General features: G+C 41.9%; 1 protein-coding gene across 6 annotated transcripts in view; it reads right to left on the bottom strand.

The window, feature by feature from the left end:
• RFX3 (regulatory factor X3) overlaps positions 1-22,425 on the bottom strand; it is a 111,030-nt gene that overhangs the window by 54,220 nt on the left and 34,385 nt on the right. For all 6 annotated transcript variants that reach the window (XM_080987804.1, XM_080987801.1, XM_080987806.1 and 3 more), the window contains exon 2: positions 1,475-1,599. In XM_080987804.1, coding sequence (XP_080843930.1) covers positions 1,475-1,591 — 117 coding nt within the window. In that variant the 5' untranslated portion in view covers positions 1,592-1,599. The remainder of the gene's footprint in view (positions 1-1,474; positions 1,600-22,425) is intronic.

Below are 22,425 nucleotides of genomic sequence, written 5' to 3'. Positions count from 1 at the left end.
AACAAAGCATTATACAAGGGAAGGTATTGCTCCAGACAATATGCTTTTCAAACAGAAGACTGAGAGGAGCTAAACCAGCTCAATTCACTCAGATTTATAAATCCAATTTGAAATTTTAACTATAGCACTTTCAAATAAAGCAGACTAAATACTGTATTTTTTCAAGTAGCAAAAACATGTAGAGAATAATAAAACTGTTAACAACAAAAACTGGGTACAAGTCTAGTTATGTAATACAATCTCCACAACTAACATTACATTGAGCATGTAATGTCATTTCATGCATATTCTTAAGGTATTAATGGTTAATATAAGACAAATCTGAGTAGTTGCTGGGTGAGAATTGTTATCTTCTTCCCCATTACATATGAAAAGACAGGAGACCAAATTTCCACAAAGGTATTTCTCTTCGTTATACCTTCTGCCCCTCTTCTAAGACTAGTGAGTCGCTCTGAGACAGTCACATCCCACAAAGGGTAGCTCAGCCTGAGAATGCCAAACAGAAGCTTTCACCAAACATGCAGTTATCAATAGGGGGTAAAAAAAAACCTAAATCTTGATGTCAAATAATGAGGTCATAATCTATGTTCAATGAAAGAACGCTAAAGCTGGATTTGGCAAGAGTTGTTGTTCAATTATTTTAGAAATGGTATTAAAGACCCTGGTATTCTACCTAGCATGGAAAAAGGTTCCAAGATTCCCACATCCCTCCAGCAAAGAGGATTTATTGATTTTAAGTGAACCAGAGTCCAATGTCACCCAAGAAAGACCTTCAGAGAAGCTTCATAAAGACAAAATGGTTTTTTAAGGTGGGGTCCTTCCCAAGCCTTCACTTATTTTTATTCATTTCTTTGCCTGTTTTGGTCTCCTATACTAAACATAAACCTTTTGCATTTCCCATACAATATTCCACAAACATACAATAAATCAATGAAGCCCCCCTTTTCATGTCACAATGAGATTTAGTACACACGGATTAGAATACTGTAAGGGAACAAAGTCCTTCCCTTCTTCATTCTAAACATTTTGCAAATGAACCAACACTGGAGAAGCTGGGGCCAATTAGGGTGCATTTTTTAAAGATTTTCCTTCAACCCTTGACCCACCCAGCCTTTGTATGAAGCTAACACCATTTACATACTAATTATGAATCTCCCTCTAGAGCTCCATACAGAGCTGTGATAAACACAGATGGTTCTAACCCTGCACTTGGACTCCATGACTCCGCAGCTGAAGACAGGAGGCCGGTAGGGAGGCTGCGTTTGGGGAGGGAGCAGCCTGGATGAGGGGAGAAGAGGTGCAGCAACACCCTGAATAAAGGCTATTAGGGGGCCATTTTAGCTGGAGTAAAATTGAAACACAGAACTTTTTCTGGTGATCCAGATAGATAGATGGATAGAGAGACTACTTTGGCTTTGCACGAAAATGACTTGTTTTCCATGTTTCATCCATATCTGACAAGCAAGCACTTTACCTGTTGTTGCACTGGTAATTGCTGTACCACCTGGGTGGGCACGGCTGCTTGGCCAGCTACAGAAGTCTGTAAAGTCACTGTCGAACCTGTGTCCGAACCAGTCTCTGATGTCTGCATTGTCGCTTCTGCATGAAATTGAAAAATAAGCATGTTAAGGGTTGTGCTCTCTTTTAAAGACTGGCCACTTCAAATGGCCACGTTCCCTTCATAATCCAGTAGCTCCCTCCTCTGGTGAGAACTTCACCACAGACTCCTGAGGAAGCTTATCAGACATGGAAGAAGAGAAAAGGTCCGACTATAGAGCAGTAACTGGTGAAGAAACAAAAGGGATGAATAATGGGAAAATATAAAACAGGGACCCTTCCAAGGACACGTATTTGAACCTGGGCTTTTAAACTTGTTCTTTAATGATCTAGTGTGATCTGGATACCAAACTGATGATACCAAATTGTTCAGAGTGGTTAAAACAAAAAGGGATTGCAAGGAGCTCCAAAAGGATCTCTCCAAACTGAGTGAATGTGCAGTAAAATGGCAAATGCAATTCAACGTCAGCAAATGTAAAGTGTTGCACATTGGGCCAAAACAAAATGAATAATAATAATAATAACCCTATACTCCACAAAAACATTCATGGGGTCTGAACTGGTAGTTAGTGACTGGGAGTAAGATCTTGGGTTTGTAATGGATAGCTCCATGAAGATATCAACCCAAAGTGTGCCAGCTGCGAAAAAGGTGAATTCCATATGAGGGATCATTAAGAAAGGAACTGAAAATAATACCGTTATATAAATATATGGCAATGCTGCACTTGGAGCGCTGCGTACATTGCTGGTCCCATCGCCTCAAAAAGGATATTGTAGAGCTCGAAATGGTTCAGAAAAGGGCAACAAAAATTATCAGAGGATTGGAGCAATTCCCCTGCGAGGAAAGGTTAGAACATTGGGGGGCTTTTGAGTTTAGATGTGTGTTGGGGTGGCGGCGTGGAGATGATACGAGATATATCAAATTATGCATGGTGCGAAGAAAGCAGAGGTAAGCTTTTCTCCCCCTCTCATAACACGAGAATTTGGGGACATCCAATGAAACTGAATGTTGGAAACTTCAGGACAGACAAAAGAAAGAACTCCTTCATATAAGACACAGTTAAAGTATGGAACACACTCCCCATTCAGGACTCTTGCCCACCCCATCCCCCAGAAACAGCCCTTCTGTCTTGACAGGATTCAACCTCAATCTGCTAACCTCCATTCCTCCTCCAACTGCCTCCACTCACACAGGACCTTCACCACCTTCACTGGTTCCAATTTAAAGAAGAGGTAGGGATCCTGGTGAACACACAGCCCAACCCCCCCGGTTATCTCTCCCAGTGGCTTCATATAGACATTGAACAGCATGGGGGAGAGGACAGAGCCCAGAGGCACTCCACAACTGGGAGCCCAGGGGGCCGAACACTCGCCACCCAACACAATTTTCTGGACATGACCCAGGAGGAAGAAGCAAAACCATTGCCTAATGGGGTTCCGAACTCCCCTAGATGGTCCAGAAGAATACCATGGTCTGTGGTATCACAAAAGCATTCATAGCTCAGCGTTTAAGAAATGTACAGTTGGGTGGCTCACAGGGGCACTCACGACTAAAAACTGAGACCAAAATAAAAATAATGAGGAGTTTACAGGAATTCTTCACCTCACTCCCAGCCAAGGATGGCACATGGACAATACAGATATAGGCATACAGTGGTACCTCGGGTTACACACGCTTTAGGTTACAGACTCTGCTAACCCAGAAATAATACCTCGGGATAAGAACTTTGCTTCAGGATGAGAACGGAAATCGCGCGGCGGCGCGGCAGCAGCAGCGGGAGGCCCCATTTGCTAAAGTTGTGCTTCAGGTTAAGAACAGTTTCAGGTTAAGAACGGACCTCCGGAACGAATTAAGTACGTAACCAGAGGTACCACTGTATTTCTCTAATTTGTACATTTTCAGCAAGAAAAATAAAAGTCATGAAATGAATGACTGAGTTTAATTAAGTAAATGACTGATTGTAGTAACAAAAAAAGTTACATTTTGAATAGTATTTTAACTGTTTGATTGTTCTGAAGGCTTCTTTAGTACATTAAAATACTAAACCATAAATCCTTCTTGCTATTTCTTACTAAAACACAAAATTTAACTCTAATAGCAACATGCACTTTCTGTTGTTTTGATGAACTGATCTTTTTCCAAGCGACAGATCCAGAAAAACATCAGTGGATGGGGATGGATGGAAAGTTCTTCTTCTTGGTAGCTACGTTAGCCTGGTAAAAAGTCTTTCCTAAGGATTGGGGGACCTGCTGAAGGGGGTGGGTTTTGTATAGGATGCTACAGAGGAGAGGGATTGCTAAAAATCAGGTTGAGGCAGTTTTCATGAGTGGAAGGTGCCCAATTTTCAGCAAGCCCTCCTTTTCCTTAGCCCCTATGTTGCAGCCCACCTCATTCGGCAGGGTCACCATCTCTGGCCTCCAGAAGAGGCTGAGGAGGGGCTCAGGAACGTTGGGGGGGGGGCAGAAAGATAATCTTCCGGCATGGCCCTTCAGTGGGTGCTTCTCTGGATCTAACATGGCAACCTTTATTTTTGTGTGTATCACAATGTTAAAGACATTCTGTGTGCTAATAATACTGCAGAAGACAGGGGAGATAGACTGAAATTGCAGAGTTTTGAGAAATTAAAAAACAAAGTGCGAGATTGGCTTCATTATTATCAGATAATGGAGGCATTTAAGTTGGATAAGAAAATTGGTTTCCAGGTGGAAAAATCAAAATTAGAAAAAGAACTATTAGAACCCAAAACTAAGATTTTGTCAAAGATGTATAACTTGCTGTTGAAATGGAATACTCAGGATGAAATGGTGAAATCTGCTATGATTAAATGGGCACAAGATGTCGGACATAACATAATGATGGCTGACTGGGAACAGTTATGGACCACAGGTATGAAGTTTACGGCATGTAATGCCTTAAGAGAGAATATTATGAAAATGATATACAGGTGGTACATGACCCCAGCCAAGCTTGCAAAAATTTATCATTTGCCCGATAACAAATGTTGGAAATGTAAAGAAACTGAAGGTACATTCTTTCACCTTTGGTGGACGTGCCCAAGGATTAAGGCCTTCTGGGAAATGATATACAATGAACTGAAAAAAGTATTTAAATATACCTTCTTGAAAAAACCAGAGGCCTTTCTCCTGGGCATAGTCGGTCAATTGGTGCCAAAGAAGGATAGAACTTTTTTCATGTGTGCCACAACAGCAGCAAGAATACTCATTGCAAAGTACTGGAAGACACAAGATCTACCCACTCTGGAAGAATGGCAGATGAAGCTGATGGACTATATGGAACTGGCAGAAATGACTGGCAGAATCCGAGACCAGGGAGAAGAGTCGGTGGAAGAAGATTGGAAGAAGTTCAAAGACTATCTACAGAAATATTGTAAAATTAATGAATGTTAGAACGATGTTGGATAGAAATTAAGTGGTTTCCAGCTGTAATGCTTTAAGGGAATATGAAAAATGGGTTGTTAAGAGGTAAAAATCTAATGTTACTATTTTAAGACCAAAGATTAGGATAAATAAAGAGGGTAAGGATTTGCTGAACCAACAAACTGAACTGGAATACAAAAAAGGGAGGTATGAGGAGGTCCGGGAAACAAGCAAATGAAAGATAAGTGATCGAAAGACTGAATTGTTTTTAACTATTTTTATTTTGTATTTTTCTTTTTTCCTTTTCTATTTTGTAAAATTTTGAAAATCCTAATAAATATCTTATAAAAAAAAAAATACTGCAGAAGACAGAACGTGGCATGCTCAACATTTTCCATATACCTGCTTGATCCATTAACGGATACCGAGATGTCGTGCTTCAAAGTAATTGTAGTATAGTACTTTTACAGTGCTCTTTTCAAGTGATTTGCTTATCACACAACAAAGGCAGTCAGATTTATCTCTTCTGAAAAGCTAAATAGCCCTCTGCTGCCTCATAAGAACACTGCCCCTATGGAAATGAACTGTATATGACGGAAGGAGAGACTGGCCCAACTTCCGTCTAGCCATCCTTGCCTAATGTGACTGTCAGGTGTGTCACCAACAACAGATGCTTGTTTGACAAAGGACCTTTTTATTCTGGCTAATTAAGCAGTTGGACACACCCGCCTGTTAACGGGTCTGCTTTGTACAACCAGCACTAGCTGAATCATGTGAATCTACAGATAAATAGGGCACATTTTGAAAGAAGCCTAATTAACCTGTAAGAGAGGAAAATAATATTGCAGTAACCCAGCTGCTGATTGTGACAAGATTAGCATTTCTTCAATTTAAGAAATGGTGTTTAGAACACAGCTTTTATTACAAAATTTATCTTCCCCCAATGTTCTTTGCAAAAGTTGTTCAGGGTTATTTAATACGCTCTAGATGCACAGTAGGGCTCCTTCTGTCTTCTGTGCTGCGCATACCAGAATGAATGGTTTAACAATCTGATCCATCAATTACCTAGCAAATCACACAGTGCAAATATGCCATCTTAATAGTAACTATTTTTAGCAAGCACTTTCATCAGCAACTAATTTGCTATTCTAAACACTACAGTTTGCAAAATCTTGTTACACTGCATCTACTTTCATGTCTACACAAAATGATGTCACACGTTCTTAATTCAGTACAATTCAGTACAAAAACATAAATGCTTGTAATTTACTTTCAAGACATCAGGCCATCTCCAAGTCCTCAAAACACTCCATCAACGGTGTCTCCGAAAATTTTTACGTATCACTTGCGAAGACAGGTGAATTAACTAAAGCCAGTGTACTGGAAGAAGCAAAGATCACCAGTGTTGAAGCAATGATTCTTCAGCCCCAACTTTGTTGGACTTGTCATGTTGTGCGGATGCCTGATTATCGTCTTCCAAAGCAACTACTCTATTCCAAACTTAAAAATGGAAAGCGTAATGCTGGTGGGTCAACAAAAGAGGTTTAAAGACTTGTCTCAAGGCAAATCTAAAAAAGTGTAGTATAAACAGTGACAACTAGGAAGCACTGGCCTGCGAGCGCTCCAACTGGAGAACAGCCTTGACCAAAGGTGTCATGGGCTTTGAAGACACTCAAACTCAGGACAAAAGGGAGAAATGTGCTAAGAGGAAGGCATGCTTGGCAAACCCTCACCGTGATCAACTCCCACTTGGAAACCAATGTCCCCACTGTGGAAGGATGTGTGGATCCAGAATTGGCTTCCACAGTCAAGTACGGACTTACTGTTAAGACAGTGTTCATGGAAGACAATCTTACTTGGCTACGAGGGATCACCGAATAATAATAATAATAATAATAATAATAATAATAATAATAATAATTTATTCCCTGCCCACCTGGCTGGGCTTCCCCAGCCACTCTGGGCGGCTTCCAACAAAGTATTAAAATACAGTAATCTGTTAAACATTAAAAGCTTCCCTAAAGAAGGTTGCTTTTCTTTTTTTCCTCCCAAGAAAAATATCTCTAGCTAGGAAGTGATCTTATGGAAGGGACTTTTAAAAATAACTTGCCTATGTAACTGTGAATGGCCAGATTTTCATATGGTGGATTTGTTTCTGAACAGCACAATTCTTAAAATTTTTTAGCAGTGTCTTTGTGTGAGTGAGTGAGTGAGTGAGTGAGTGCATGCAAACACACACACACACACACACACACACACACCCAGTACAAAGCACTAAGTTCCTATTCTATAAAACAAATGAATTACTAAGATCAACAATAAAACCTTTATGAGAACGGGGGAAGTATTTTATAAATATGAAATAAATAAACTAAATGGCTTAGCATTTCATAGATGTATCAGAGAAACTGGTCAGTTGCCTGTCCTGGATGGGTTTCAGGTATGCAGCCTGGGAGTGCTTGCGGATCCAGGTCTGTCTCAGTAGCTAGATAATAACAATAATTTTATTATTTATATGAGTTCCCCCAGCCACTCCGGGCAATGGTGCCTTTTACAGGCTGTGCCTATCCTGAAAGCGATGGCCATTCCTGGACCAGGAGAGCTTGACCAGAGCAGTTCAGGCAGTCGTGATTTCAAGATTGGTTTACTGCAATGCACTCCGAGTGGGACTTCCCTTGGGCTTGACCCGGAAACAGCCTGACTGCAGAGCACGGCCGCAGGGTTGCTGACAGGAGGGACACCCAATGAGCACAGAACACCTCCGCTCAGAAATCTGCACTGAATCCTTTTGGTTTCATTCACAAGAAACTTGTCAGACGTTTTTAAAGTAAATAAATAAACAAATACTTTTTTTCTTGCTGATTCAGAAAGGTCGTATTGCATACAGTGGTCAAAACAGATTCCTTGACCGTATTACTTGTATGGGAAACAAAATAGCTTTGACCATATCATTGCAGAACTGTTTTACACAATAAAATGAACAAGGGCTCTGAGACGTATTTTGTTTTATTAAATAATCAATAAAACTTAATTTTTAAGATATATCAGATGACACTGTAACATAAGAGGGTACAGTTTTAACTATCCTCACAAATGTGTGAGTTATTTCAGGCTCAAAGAGACCTTAAACATGTACAAAATCAAAAAAATTACTTGGAAATCTATTTTATAACCACAAAAAACACCCTCCTTATTTTTAAAACATAACAAATACATGGTTAGCCCATTCTACACAAACACACACAAAAGTATGATACACGTGTTAGTTGTGGTTTGCGCACAATGGCTTATCAAACCTACCGGGAATGACAAATATTCACTTTGAATGGTTGATGACCTTTTTCTGTGGCACTTAATACCATTTGTATGCCTTCTTTTGAAAGAGACCACAATTAGCTTTATTTTGATACCAAAATAAGCCCAATTGGTTGAAAAATAAGCGAAACGGGAGGTTTTTTCTAAACTGACGCAGAAATTGCATTAGCCTATATTGCGCGAATATTGAAAAAAAAATTAAAAAAAAATTCTCCTGTGCCCAATTTTGGACCAAAAAATCCTTAAAAATTGATTTGAGGTTATCTCATCTTGGGACGTGGGTGGCGCTGTGGGTTAAACCACAGAGCCTAGGACTTGCCAATCAGAAGGTCAGGGTGAGCTCCTATTGCTCAGTCCCAGCTCCTGCCCACCTAGCAGTTCGAAAGCACATCAAAGTGCAAGTAGATAAATAGGTCCCGCTCCAGCGGGAAGGTAAACAGCATTTCCGTGCACTGCTCTGTTTCACCAGAAGCGGCTTAGTCCTGCTGGCCACATGACCCGGAAGCTGTACGCCGGCTCCCTCGGCCAATAAAGCGAGATGAGCGCCGCAACCCCAGAGTCAGCCACGACTGGACCTAATGGTCAAGGGCCCCTTTACCTTTACCATAACTATCTACACATAATTTTTCTTGGGAGAAAATCTAAGTCGTCAGAGCACATGGCACCGGGTGATTTGGCGTGGAATGACCCCATAGCTCCCAAACTCAGCAGAACAAAGGAGGCTGAGGAGGGAGAGGGAATGGCCTGGTCTCAGCCTAGGGAGCTGGGCTAGGGGCGGGAGGAGGGGCCCTCTTCGGGGGCAGAAACTCAGCTAGCTATGTATTTTTATTGATTTTTATTGATTTAGGAGGGGGCAGCTGCCCCTCCCTGCCCCCCCCCCAGCTACACCCATGGGTTGTTCCCTTGTATAGTGGGGAAAAATAAAGTTAAATACATCCACACACTTAGAAAACTGCATTAAAATTATGTTTTTAAATTGCAAAGATTTCCTTTAAGTACTTGTGCTGAAGTTATTTTTAGAGTCAAAAAGGAGAATAGTAATTGTGTAGACTTTCCATAGTTATCCTTCTACAAAAAGAGATAGTAGTAATTAATACTGGCAATTAGTAATTGGCTGTGTACTGGTAACATGAGAAGCTGCCTGAATAACTCCTTTCAACAGAAAAGATATTTTGTACTCACTTGTCCTGCATAAGGTTATTTAAAATCCAGTTCTTTTAAAAATTGTTTTAAATGAGATGCTAACAGAGATCAAAATAAAGAACAATTAAACTACAGTGTATGCTAAAACACAAATTAGGTAATTCAGTATACAACAGAATCAGCAGAAACCACATTATTTAAATTATGACAAATCTATCCCACTTTCCTTCTGTCATGTAAACCAAGGTAGCATCCATGGGACCCCCAAACTGTCTCCCATCCAGGCACTGATCAGACAACAACAGCCCTGCTTCGCTTCAGCAAGGCGGCAACTTTATGTCCCTTCCAACCAAGCCCAATAGAGAACGGTTTTATAATATTTTGAATTCCCCATCCTAGAAAAAAGGATCAAAATATTTCTTTTTGCAGAACTGCTGTACAGACACAGATTTAGAATATTCTTTAACCTGCAAGCTTAATATTTAAAAATTCTGATTATAAGAGAGAGAGAGAGAGAGAGAGAGAGAGAGAGAGAGACTTCATTTTTTAAAGGAAGGAGTAGCACAGCACTGATGAAAGGGGTACTAAAGCAGGAACAGGAAACCTGTAGCCCTCCAGGTGTAGGCCCTACTCACTGACTTAAGATACTCTTATTCTTCAATAAATGGTGGGGTGTTGGGGTTGGGATGGAGAGTATGCTTTACTGTATTATGTCACATTAAAAAAGAAAAGTTCTCTCTAGAATACTAGATTGCCAATGCTAATCCCCTAGAAGTGGGAACAGTTCTGCAAGGTGATAAATATACATTGTTCAAGGGTCCCCACCAATTAAGCTGCCAATGGAGTGCCTAATGTGTTGATCAAATTATATGAAAAAGAAGTTTCAGTTCTTCCAGTGGTGACTTTCTTAGGAAGTTACAGGATTCTGATTCTATGATCAGCAGATGTGTATTCAAAAATAGCTACAGACCGTTGCATAGGATGCAAAAATAAATCTGTATATTATAATAGAAATTTCCAGTTCCACATCCACTTTCTTCAGTTTCAAAAATATCAATGGAATCAGTTTGGGTTATCCAATAAAAAAAGTCTATTTACAAAGTTTTACATATTATTTATTTGTTAATGACCTATTGTTCATGCACAACTAAAACAATTTCAGTTACAGTGGTACCTTGACTCCCAAAACTGTTCGAAAACCAAGGCATGGCTTCTGGTTGGCTGCAGGAGCTTCCTGCACTCAATCAGAAGCCGCGGAAGCTGCAACGGATGTTCGGCTTCTGAAAAATGTTTGCAAACCAGAACACTCACTTCGTTTGGGAACCGATTGGTTCAGGAACCAACCCGTTCAAGTACAGTGGTGCCTCGCAAGACGAAATTAATTCGTTCCGCGAGTTTTGTCGTCTTGCGATTTTTTTCGTCTTGCGAAGCACGGTGTCGGGAAAGTTTTGGAAAAGCTTCAAAAATCACCAAAGTCTTTAAAAACCTCAAAAAAGGCTACCACACCGGGTTCTATGAGTTGCTCCTCGAAGTCAAGTCGCAACTGTATTAACGGTGTTAAGAAAAAGGAAACAAACTTGCAAGACGTTTCCGTCTTGCGAAGCAAGCCCATAGGGAAAATCGTCTTGCGAAGCAGCTCAAAAAACAAAAAACCCTTTCGTCTAGCGAGTTTTTTGTCTTGCGAGGCATTCGTCTTGCGAGGTACCACTATACCAAGGGACCACTGTATATTATGTGAGCTGTCCTATTAGGTAAGAATGGTAAAAAGGTAAAGGTAAAGGACCCCTGGATGGTTAAGTCCAGTTAGAGGTGACTATGAGGTGCGGAGCTCATCTCGTTTCAGGCCGACGGAGCCAGTGTTTGTCCACAGACAGCTTTCCGGGTCATGTGGCCAGCAGGACTAAACTGCTTCTGGCACAACAGGACACCGTGACGGAAACCAGAGCGCACGGAAATGCCATTTACTTTCCCGCCGCTTGGAGGTGGTGATGCGCTGGATGTGGACCAGTAAATTGAAGCTGAATCCGGAAAAGGTAGAGGGGCTACGTATTCTCAACCAACAGGAGGTGGGAAGAGAGCCTGTTCTGGACAGAGTGGCCCTCTCCTGGAAGGAGAAGTCCATAGCTCCAGGATACTCTTGGGTCCAACATTGTCACTAGATGTTCAGGTGGCCTTGGTGGCAATGAGTGCCTGTTCCCAATCCTGGCTGGTTTGGCACCTATAGCCCCTTTATGACAGAGATGAGCCCATACATTGTCACATTCAGTCAGCACAGAAGTGTGTCTGGCACCTTCATTATATAGCTTCCATCAAATGCCAACGAAAGCTGCTGCCAGCTGCACAGGGGGGAACATGCAGACACAATAGGTGGTTATATGTGTTTGTCTTTACTGCTAAAAGCAGCTCCTGGACTGGGAGATTTGCATCAGGGCACCAGTGTTGAGGGACAAGGTGATACCAGCTCCAGCCTATCCTTTTCCCTCTGCTGCCAGTCCAAGCTAAATTCCTCCCATCACTTGCAGCTACTTTTAGCAACAAAATAAACACAGCACAAGACAAATGCATTCCCCATCTCCAATGCCATTTCTAGGTTGTCCCTAAAGAGGGACAACGATCTTATGAAATACAGCTTGAGTGAATACAGTGAGCTTTTTTCCCTTCTCTGGTCATGTGGATGAAGCAACTGCATCATTGCTCTATCATGTTATTAGATTCCAATTTTCACCAAACAAATCACCTTGTACTATGTCACCACTCTGCTAAGCTTTGTAGCAGTTTCCAAAGCAGAGAAATTAGTTTACTAGGTTATTGCCTACAAAATATTCCTGTTATCTCACTCATTTTTAAGTTGCCACAACACTTTTTGTCACTTCATGCACAAACTGTTATGCTGATTACATACTTTCAGGCCCACTTCTATGCAGGTATGCAACCACATCCACTCATGTATGAGTTTAATAAAAGATGGGAGGAGAGAAGGCAGGGAAGCAGAGATTGAAGTGTTACAGCCACTCAAGGGGATGTGTTATGCTACATCTGACAAGTGTATTTACATGGCTTCTGTACCTGGAGTTTTTTGACAGGGGAAAATGACATTAGTTCTCACCCCTAAGAAAAGTTCAAGTGACAACCATTATTCAAATATTACCAGGACCTGGCAGTTTTAAGTTTTATATATCTAGGCCATTTTAAAGTACTCCAATATTGCTGCCTCTCATGAAAAAAAAGAGCTTGGCTGTCAATCATACCTGCTTTTGCAGCACAAAAATGCTTGTCACTTTCATTGCTTGTACTGTAAGCAATTGGCACTAAATCAGTTTAAGGAACTGAAGAAGTTAGACACATTTTATATTATTGTGATGACTGAAAATGCAATGAATGTCTTATCTGTTTTTCTAAAAAACAGAGAAAGCTAATTACCTTCAGCAGTCAACTAAGATGACCTATATGTCAATATTATGTTTGGACAATGCAAAACATTCTAATATTTTGCCATGATAGATTGCTTTCTGCTGAAAAATAGAATGTTATTGTGTAAAGCTAAACATAAGCTTTGTTTCACCGTTACACATTTATGTGAAACATGCCTCACATTTTCAGATGCTAAAACAAGATTACATCCTTTAATTAGAAGTTTTCTAATGCAAACAAATACAAACTTAAATTAGAGACATCTTTGCATGCGGCCCTGAAGACTCCCTGAAGGGAGACCATAACAATTAAGAACACAAGAATGGAAGACGAGCCGGCTGGATCAGACCAACAGCCCATCTAGTCCAGCATCCTGTTCTCACCGTGGCCAACCAGAAGCCAGTGGGAAACCTGCACACAGGATACAAGCGCAAGTGCACTCTTCCCTTCTGCGGTTTCCTGCAAGTGGTATTCAGAAGCTCTGCTGCTGCCAACTGTGGAGACAGAGCCGAGACATCTTGGCTAGCAGCCACAGACAGCCCTCTCCTCTATGGATCTGTCTAATTCTCTTTTAAAGTTGTCTGGCTTAGTGGCTTCACTGGATGTCCACTATTCTCCAGCTCAGGGTGCAAAACAGGAGCCCAACTCAGTCCCTTTTGTTCCTTTGCAGCACAACACCCAGACTTGTTGGCAGAAGAGCACAGGGTTACCACAAAGGCTACAGCCTTCCACTCTTGCCTTTCTCAACATATACTGCCTCTGTACAACGAAGTTCCCTTTACTGGTGATGACGGATTTCCATTGCTCTAGTATAACGCCCCCCCCCCCCCATTTTAAAATACCATAGCAACCTTTAAGGTTCCAAACCTTCCTGTATCTGAAGATTTCAGAATTTCTCATATATACTTGCTATGTCTTTGTGGTACATGGAAAATTGACATGGTATGAAATTATGTGCTTCACAACTCTATTTGTTCTGATCCTATATCAAGATAAAATGAACGCTGATACTTATCGTGATAAGTTCCTTATCTGTAGGGAGAACTAGGATCCATCCTCCGTCCATCTCACCAGTGGCAGGAAGTCTTTTAAAAAAGCTATGAGGATATTTCATGGGAGAGACAAGCCCCTTGTTCCAGTTCCACTCCTGCTTAAGCAAGTAACTGTACAGCCATAAATAACAACTAAGAGACAGGAGAGGAACACAGTGATTTCAATGGAACATGCCCCTCTGTTCACTGCATGAAAGGAAAAATTCCTACTGGCCCCTGTAACTAGCACAGGTGAAGGGGAGAAGGGAAATAACCCTGATATGGGTTGAAGAGGAAGAAAAGCTGGGAAGGAAAGATCGGAGGCCCCCGGACCTTGGGGCAAAGTCTCATGCCACTCTGGGCAACCCTCTGAGATGCAGCGTACGATAGCCTCCCCTGTGCACACAGCTGCACCTGGGAGGGCCGGATCCCAATTCTCCCTACAGAGAAGAAACTTATGACAGTAAGTGGGATCCATGATATGGGATGTATCTCTGCAATGTCCAGGTCAGGTGGGAGCATAGCTGTCAACTTACAAATTTGAAAATAAGGGACCAGCAGCCTCGATAATAAGGGATCAGCAGCCAAAATAAGGGATTTTCCAAGCACAGGTATGTTCAACTTCTGAACCCCTCCGAGCCAAAGGCAGAGAGCCCAGCCAGCAGCCAAACGAAGCCTCAAGCAGTGGTTCCCACAGCGCAGCAACCCAGCAAAGGGGATGCAGCAAGGAAAAGCACCATCACCTCTCCGCTGGAAAGCACTGAGCAAAGGCGAGTCCCCAGGCAATGCGGCCAATTTGATCGGCACAAGGCATGCAAGCTCCACCCCCCCAGTCATTCTTAGACTCCTTATTGGGTGAGCAACGCAGCCAAGCAACACAGTTGGAGCCTCCCTCCTCCCTGGCCAGCAGGGAGGGAGGGAGAGGAGCTGCTTCCTTTGAAACCCGGGAAATTTAAGGGACATCATCAATAAGGGACAGCAGCGGGACACGGCGCTGGGATAAGGGAGTTTCCCGCCAAATAAGGGACGGTTGACAGCTATGGGTGGGAGCCCCTGTGGACCCAACCTCCTCCTTGAGCACTCTTCTCCCAAAGGACGCCTTTGCTGAGGCTTTTGTGTTTTGGGGGAATGTGGGGAGGAAATGAAGTGAGGGGGAGGGAATTGGTCGAACTCTATCCTGTAACCCTCCCTTCTGGTGAAGGCCGGAAATGGAACAGAGGCAAGGGGTTTGTCTCTCCCCGGAAGTATCCTCAAAGTTTTTTTAAAAAAGAGTTCCTGCCAGTGGCGAGATGGGCGGAGACAATCCCATATCATGGATCCCAATTCTCAGCTACAGGAGAATCTGATGATTTAGTTAAGACAGTCTTTCAATCATTATGAGCGACAGTATTTGTGGTAGCCATCAAGACACTGAGCAGGTTCATAGAAGCCTATACTGTAAACAGTGCATTTGCAAGAGGTTGCTTTATCCTTGTTGTGGCTGTGGGGACTCATTTTAGTTACAACAATACAGTGGTGCCCCGCAAGACGAATGCCTCGCAAGACGGAAAACCCGCTAGACGAAAGGGTTTTCCGTTTTTGAGTTGCTTCGCAGGACGAATTTCCCTATGGGCTTGCTTCGCAAGACGAAAATGTCTTGCGAGTCTTGAGGTTTTTTTTTTGCTTTCCCCCCCCCCCTTTATCTAATCTGCTAAGCCTTTAATAGCCTTTAATAGCCTTTTAGCAGCTAATCCGCTAAGCCTTTAAGCCTTTAATAGCCGCTAAACCGCTAATAGCGCTAATCCGTTAAGCCGCTAATAGGGTTGCTTCGCAAGACGAAAAAACCGCTAGACGAAGACTCTCGCGGAACGGATTAATTTCGTCTTGCGAGCCACCACTGTATATTGTTTGATTGGTTTAAAAAACAACACCACTAGCCCCATTTCCACTAGATCAAACCATGGAGTCACTGGCTGAGAGCTAAAGAACTATGAAACTAGTTTGAGATATTCAAGGGCGAATGGACTTCTCTTTTCCCAAATACCAGTTTGATTCATACCCACTAACCGGCTATGTTCAAACTACTTTTCTACTAAGCAGCCTTTCAAAAGCAGTTTGTGGTGTGGGAGCGTTTTGTTTTTGAAGGAGCACTGTGTACACTAAATCCCATGGTGTTCCTAAAATAGCTCTTTGGATCCCAGCCGTTCTGTTTATCTATGATAATTTCCCCAGTCCTCAGCAGTGTTGGTAACAACTCAAAGTTGGCAAACCCATTAAGTTTCACCAAAACCACTCCTACTATAAAAGCTTCAAATGAAAATATTAACTAGTCTGGTCATGGAATTGTTTCTTGAAGAATTCAATAGGTCTAATGTGTAGTATGAACCTTGAGGTATTCTTAAAGAAAAATGTCTAAAAATAAGAATGCTCCAACATTTCATCATCTTATCACCCTCAATTAATACAGCACGACCAATGTGAGCTGGGGGTGGTGGTGCGCGAATCAGATACATTTTGTTTAATTGCTTAATTTTACAGAACTCTCAAAACCACTCTGCTGGCCATATTCCATTTCTAGTGCAATTAAATTCATTTTTGCAGTAGATTTTCAGTGGAAAACAGAGACAAGATTTAATCAGATTTTCTTAAAACAGATCTTCCACTAAATTATAAGATTAGACTGCAATTCTATTATAATTTTTTTATACGTTGGTCCTATCTAGAGAGGATATATAATTTTAATGCTATATTTAGAACTGTTATACATATTCAATCAGAAACAGTTATTTAACCCTTCTAATTGTTAAGAGCTTCAGTGAAATGCTAATAAAAGAACTTTCCAGGAGTATTACAAGGTAGTTTTGCAACCACATAACATAGGCAACATACAGTCATATTAAACAATCACACTGACGCAGATAGTTTGGTAACAAAATGTGATCGCTTATTTAAGATGGAAAAATAAAACTGATTACCGGTAGAACAAAACTGTACCTAATAGCAGCCCCTGATAAACGATAGAAATGCAGTAAGATTCTATTAGAGAGGTAAAATTATACATTTGCCCACCAGGTGGCAGAAGAGAGACAGCAAGAAAAAAAATAGCAAAACCATGAAAGTTTAAGATAGCCTCATTTACACATCATGCAAGTCAAATATGGGTAGATAATTAAATGTTTATCATTCTGTTTGAAACATAAATACATATATTTCTTAGAAGACTGTGTTTTCCTTAAAGAGGGCACTGCTTACTAAAACCTCTTAAGGACAAACATGTGCTCTTTAAATGTTTTTTTTTAAAAAAAAACACCACACACTTTAGTACCATAATATCAGAGTAGAAATAAGAAAAAGAATGGCATGCATCACTGCTGGGCAGAATATCAAGATCTATTGAAAGATCTCTGTTAGATCTGCCATGTTTCAGCTTGGGTTTCTGATTCCCAAGAACAGTAAGCAAAATTGTCAGCAACAACCAATTCTGCCCTACCTGACCTTGAGCTAATTGCCTACAACACCTGTAAAATACAAGCACGGTGGAATTCCACCTCCCAAAGAGATCTGATGTCATACATCATATAAGTGATGTAGATGAGGGTAAACAGATATGATGTGGAGCATGGCATGGAAAAATGCTTATGTTCCTGTTTGGAATGGAAAAACATTCTGTGACAGTTTGAAACCTCGTGTCGTTATGCTGCTGCAAGCCTGTGTAGCAGTAGTTCTTGGTGACAGGTTCTGACAGGGGAGAGAGAGGGAGTATTGCTTTAAGATTTTATCAGGCAGTGCCTGAGCCAGGTAAATTCAGTCTGATTGGTCGGGGTGACAGCAGACTCTGATTGGCCAGAGACACCAGGTGTGAAGCTAACTGTCCCTTGGGAGTTAAGAGTCAGCCAGAGAGACAGCTGGGAGGGGAACAGCTGAGATGCTGGGTCAATGAAGACGACCAGAGAACAACTGAAGGAAAAACTGAGGCCCATGTATTAATATCCAGTCCGGTACTGCTATTTGTCTGTGGAAGATCAGGGAAGGTGTCTGGTGGCAGAGTTAGTCAGAGAGGCTGAAATGCATAAAGGTCCCACCAGAGGAAGATGACACAGTGGTTTCTGGTCCAGGCAGCCGGTGTATAAACAGAGGAGTTTTGGGATACAGGACAGATTGTCCCCAGGAGCTCAACTTGGCTGTGGAGTAACTGGCTGGGGCAGAGGTTTAGGCAATCTGGTCTGAGCTAAAAGAGGTGAGGATCAGCAACAGTGTCTCTTGAGTTTTTAGAAATAGCCATCGAGCACATCTAAGACCCAGCTATAAGTACCAGCATTCCCTTATGAATACAGTTAGTATCCCTTTAATAAACCAACCATTTTAGTTTAACTGTCATCCTTTCTCTTGTGCTGGTGTCCACTTCGTGCCTAAGCCTACTTTACCTGGAGGTTTCAAAGGTATTCTGAGTGAACTGGTGGCATCAGAAAATTGAAGTAGTAAAGATACCTAAACTTGGGTTTATACAAGGAAGGCTGAGGGACCCAGTAACTGCTGGCACATACCTATTAAAAATTCTCCTGAGACCTGGGTTCGGAGGGTTTTTGGAATTGGCAAAGCTAAAAATCACATACAGGTGATATACTGCTTGATTAGGGTCTGCATATTTGGGGCTGGACTTCATAACCATCCCTTTTTTTCCAGTAACCAGTGATGCTTAGCTGCCTTGCTTCCTGCTCCACAAAGGCACTGTGACCTTTCCCTCCCTGTTTTCTAGTGTAATCATTTTATAGGGAAAGAGCAGAAGGTGCAGTGTGTTTACTGTTATACCTCCACTCCAACGCATCACGCTGAGTGCAACAGCTTGCCATCATTACAAAACAGGCACACTCTGCTTCCCGGGATCACTGGTGGCTTTTATGAAACCTGGGATATACTAGTGACTTCCCCTGCAAGTTGCCCAAATAGAAATGTTTGGCTGCCAAGGCATCACCACATTTAGGGGTATCTTACTCACTTGAGTTACTGAACTACAGCACCCTCTCTCCCTTTATAGAACAATAAGCTTTCTCTCATCTTCAAAGTCCCCTCTATTGGGAAGCAATAAAAACTGGGTGGGCCCTGGGAAAATTCAAGGGAGATGGCAGGGTGAGTGGATGAAACAGCGAGACGGGGGGGGGGGGCGTGTGTCAGAATATGGGACTAAGAAGAAGTGGTTCGGGGTCAGCCTCCAGGAGTGCCGTAGGGGAAAAGTTGGCCTTATGAGCCATAATAGGATGGAGGAGTGTTAGGCAAAAGAAGAATAAAAGTAGGATCTATGGATATATAGTAACATAGGAAGTTAAGGATTGGATGTGGGCTAAGCTAGGGTTGCCATATGTCCTCTGATCCCATTTGATCTGCATTGGTTACCAGCTCAAATCAAGGTGCTGTTTCTTAATTTTAAAGCCCTAAGCAGCTTGCAACCTGGGTAGTTTAAAGACCACCTTCTCTCCCATGTGCCCTCTGATATACAAAGAATACCTCGCTCTTTAAAGAGGTCTTTAGGGAAAGCTAAACTGTTCTGTTTGCTGATTCTATTCAAATGTTTTATCATGCTATTTGATGTTGTATAGATTATTTGTATTCTATTGCCTTGAGCTACTTTGAATTCTCTTTGTGGAAGAAAAACAAAACAAATATTTCTAAAATAAGAGGAAAAGAAATCAAAGATACGCTTTTCAATCAACAGCATATATATTCACTTTCAAATGTGAATACAAATACACAAAATTCACAAAGAAATGAAACAAAAGAGCTGTAACTGTAACAGGAGAACCCACTTTACAAGAATGGCAGAAGAGGAGGGGCTAGATTTTCCTTCAATGGAAGACAGCATCCTGTAGCAGCAGGACACTCCTCTCATTGATACCAGAGGTCCTGCTCAGCTGGCTTCTCAGCATTCTACCATGCTTACAGACTGTAAAGTATGTTGCATCCTAGGTTCAGTCCTGCCTCATCCTGCTCTCATTCACCTAAACATGACAGTTTGGCTTGGAAGATGAGCTAGGACATGACAAAATGCATATTGCAGTATTGTCCTGGAAAGCCATCTCAGACTCCTTTCCTAATTAAAGGTAAAAGGTAAAAAGGTAAAGGAACCTTGGACGGTTAAGTCCAGTCAAAGATGACTATAGGGTTGCAGTGCTCAGCTCGTTTTCAGGCCGAGGGAGCCGGTGTTTGTCCAGACAGCTTTCCGAGTCATGTGGCCAGCAGGACTAAACCGCTTCTGGCGCAACAGAACACTGTAACAGAAACCATAGAGCATGGAAATGCTGTTTACCTTCCCGCCACAGCAGTACCTATTTATCTACTTGCACTGGTGTGCTTTCGAACTGCTAGGTTGGCAGAAGCTGGGACAGAGCAATGGTAGTTCACCCCATTGTGCAGATTCGAACCACCGACGTTCCAATCGGCAAGCCAGAGGCTACAATAGTAAGAACTGATACACAAACTCTACGTTAGCCCACATGTAACACAGTGAGGCAATCTGCCATAAGATAGCTTGGCTTTTCTGGAAGTGTTGTGAAGAGCATCATATAATGCCACCTTCAAATAGATTTTAAAACGGAGAGAAAATACAACATGAGCCATTAACTTCATAGCATGACTAAAAAGGAATGGGATGAATCAGAAATTCTGCATGAACCGCTTTGTATGCCACAGAACTATAGGCTTAGCTATGTTTGTGCTGCAGTATCTTTATGCTCTGATCCAATTCATTATTTCAAATCAATGTGTAAGTTGCACAGAAAACCTAATGTCATTTCAAGCATTAAAACACAATTAAACATTTCATATCACCTTAGCTATGGTTCTTGCTTAGTCATAATAAAATTATGACTTGTATTATTTTGTTAGAAAATTAGAGTAAGCTCAACTTGTAAATAAAAATAAACTAATTAGGTATTATTTCCTCACACACTTGGGGGGGTATTCCTAGCCATATGCCTATAAAACACAGGTATCTAAAATAAGAGAAAATATTATCAGATATAGTTTAGTCCACTGGCAAATCTTATTTTAGGGACGCAGGTGACACTGTGGGTTAAACCACAGAGCCTAGGACTCGCCGATCAGAAGGTCGGCAGTTCAAATCCCCGCGACAGGGTGAGTTCCTGTTGCTCGGTCCCAGCTCCTGCCAACCTAGCAGTTCAAAAGCACGTCAAAGTGCAAGTAGATAAATAGGTACCGCTCCGGCGGGAAGGTAAACGGCATTTCCGTGCGCTGCTCTGGTTCGCCAGAAGCGGCTTAGTCATGCTGGCCACATGACCCGGAAGCTGTACGCCGGCTCCCTTGGCCAATAAAGCGAGATGAGCACTGCAAGCCCAGAGTCGGTCACTACTGGACCTAATGGTCAGGGGTCCCTTTACCTTTACCTTAAATCTTATTTTATTAATATGTAACTTTTTCAAACCTGGGCATGAGAAGACTAAGAACTAATGTCATAGACTGAAAGTTTATGATTATGACTCATTTGTTACCAAGCTAATAGCTATACAAGGAAGTGTACTACATATTCACCAAAGCAGCCTCATGTATTTAATCTATGTATACCAGGTAAATGACTACAGTGGTACCTCAGTTTACAAACTTAATCTGTTATGGAAGTCCATTCTTAAACCAAAACCGTTCTTAACCGAGGCGCGCTTTCCCTGATGAGGCTTCCCACTGCCGGTGCCCTTCCACAGTTCGCTTTCCATTCTTAGACCAAGGTAAAGTTCGCAAAGCGGGACACTACGTCCGGTTTTGCATAGTTTGTAAACTGAATAGTTTGTAAATAGGGCTGTTCTTAAACCGAGGTACCACTATATTCCCACTCTCTACTGCAGTTTGGAGTTTTTGGAAGATATGGCCCCATTTATCCAGAAAGGCTTTCTAAACTGAGAATTCTGCTACTTATGTTTAAAATGAACACCAAGTATTGAAATTTTGAGGTCATATTGCTACAGCCAATTACCATGAAGCTGAATTGATACTATAATTTTGTAGTCTAAGGGATGCTGCTTTTCTCCAGTTGGATACTCTACTGAAGTAACAAGGAGCCCATCGGGAAAAGTTTGGAAACTACTGATCTAATTCCCTTTTAAGATTAAAGTTGGAGGCCATCACGTAATCTTGTGATAGCAAACTTGTCAGTTTAACTCAGACAGATGGGATTTGATTCCCAGAGCCGGTGCAGGGAGAGTGTGCCAGTAAGAGAAAGATAAGCAAGTCTGAGTTAGGTTCCAGTGAGACACAGTAGTCAGCTTCTGATAAGAGAAAGTCCAAGCAAAGTAGGTAGCACCTTGGACAGCTCCATTTGTAGCTCAGGCTGGAGAGCCACACAGACAGGCAGGTTCAAATGTTGCTTAAGGAAGAAGCAGCACTTTAAGCCGAGCTACCAGGACATGCCTAACTGTTGGCTATGTTATCTCTGCCTTGAAGAAGATGCCAACGTCAGGCATACAAGCCATAACTGATGAAAGGTGCCAGGAAAGCCACTTGAGTTTCTAAAGACAGGGGCTAACACCTGCAAAGTCTGAACCCAATTATTGTGTAGAAGCGCAATGCTATTCAGAGAAGGCAAAACATCAGTTCCCAGGTGAGACAA

This window comes from Podarcis pityusensis (assembly GCF_964106645.2).
Source record: "Podarcis pityusensis genome assembly, chromosome: 17".
Lineage (NCBI taxonomy): Eukaryota > Metazoa > Chordata > Lepidosauria > Squamata > Lacertidae > Podarcis > Podarcis pityusensis.
This window is presented reverse-complemented; position numbering and strand designations above follow the sequence as displayed.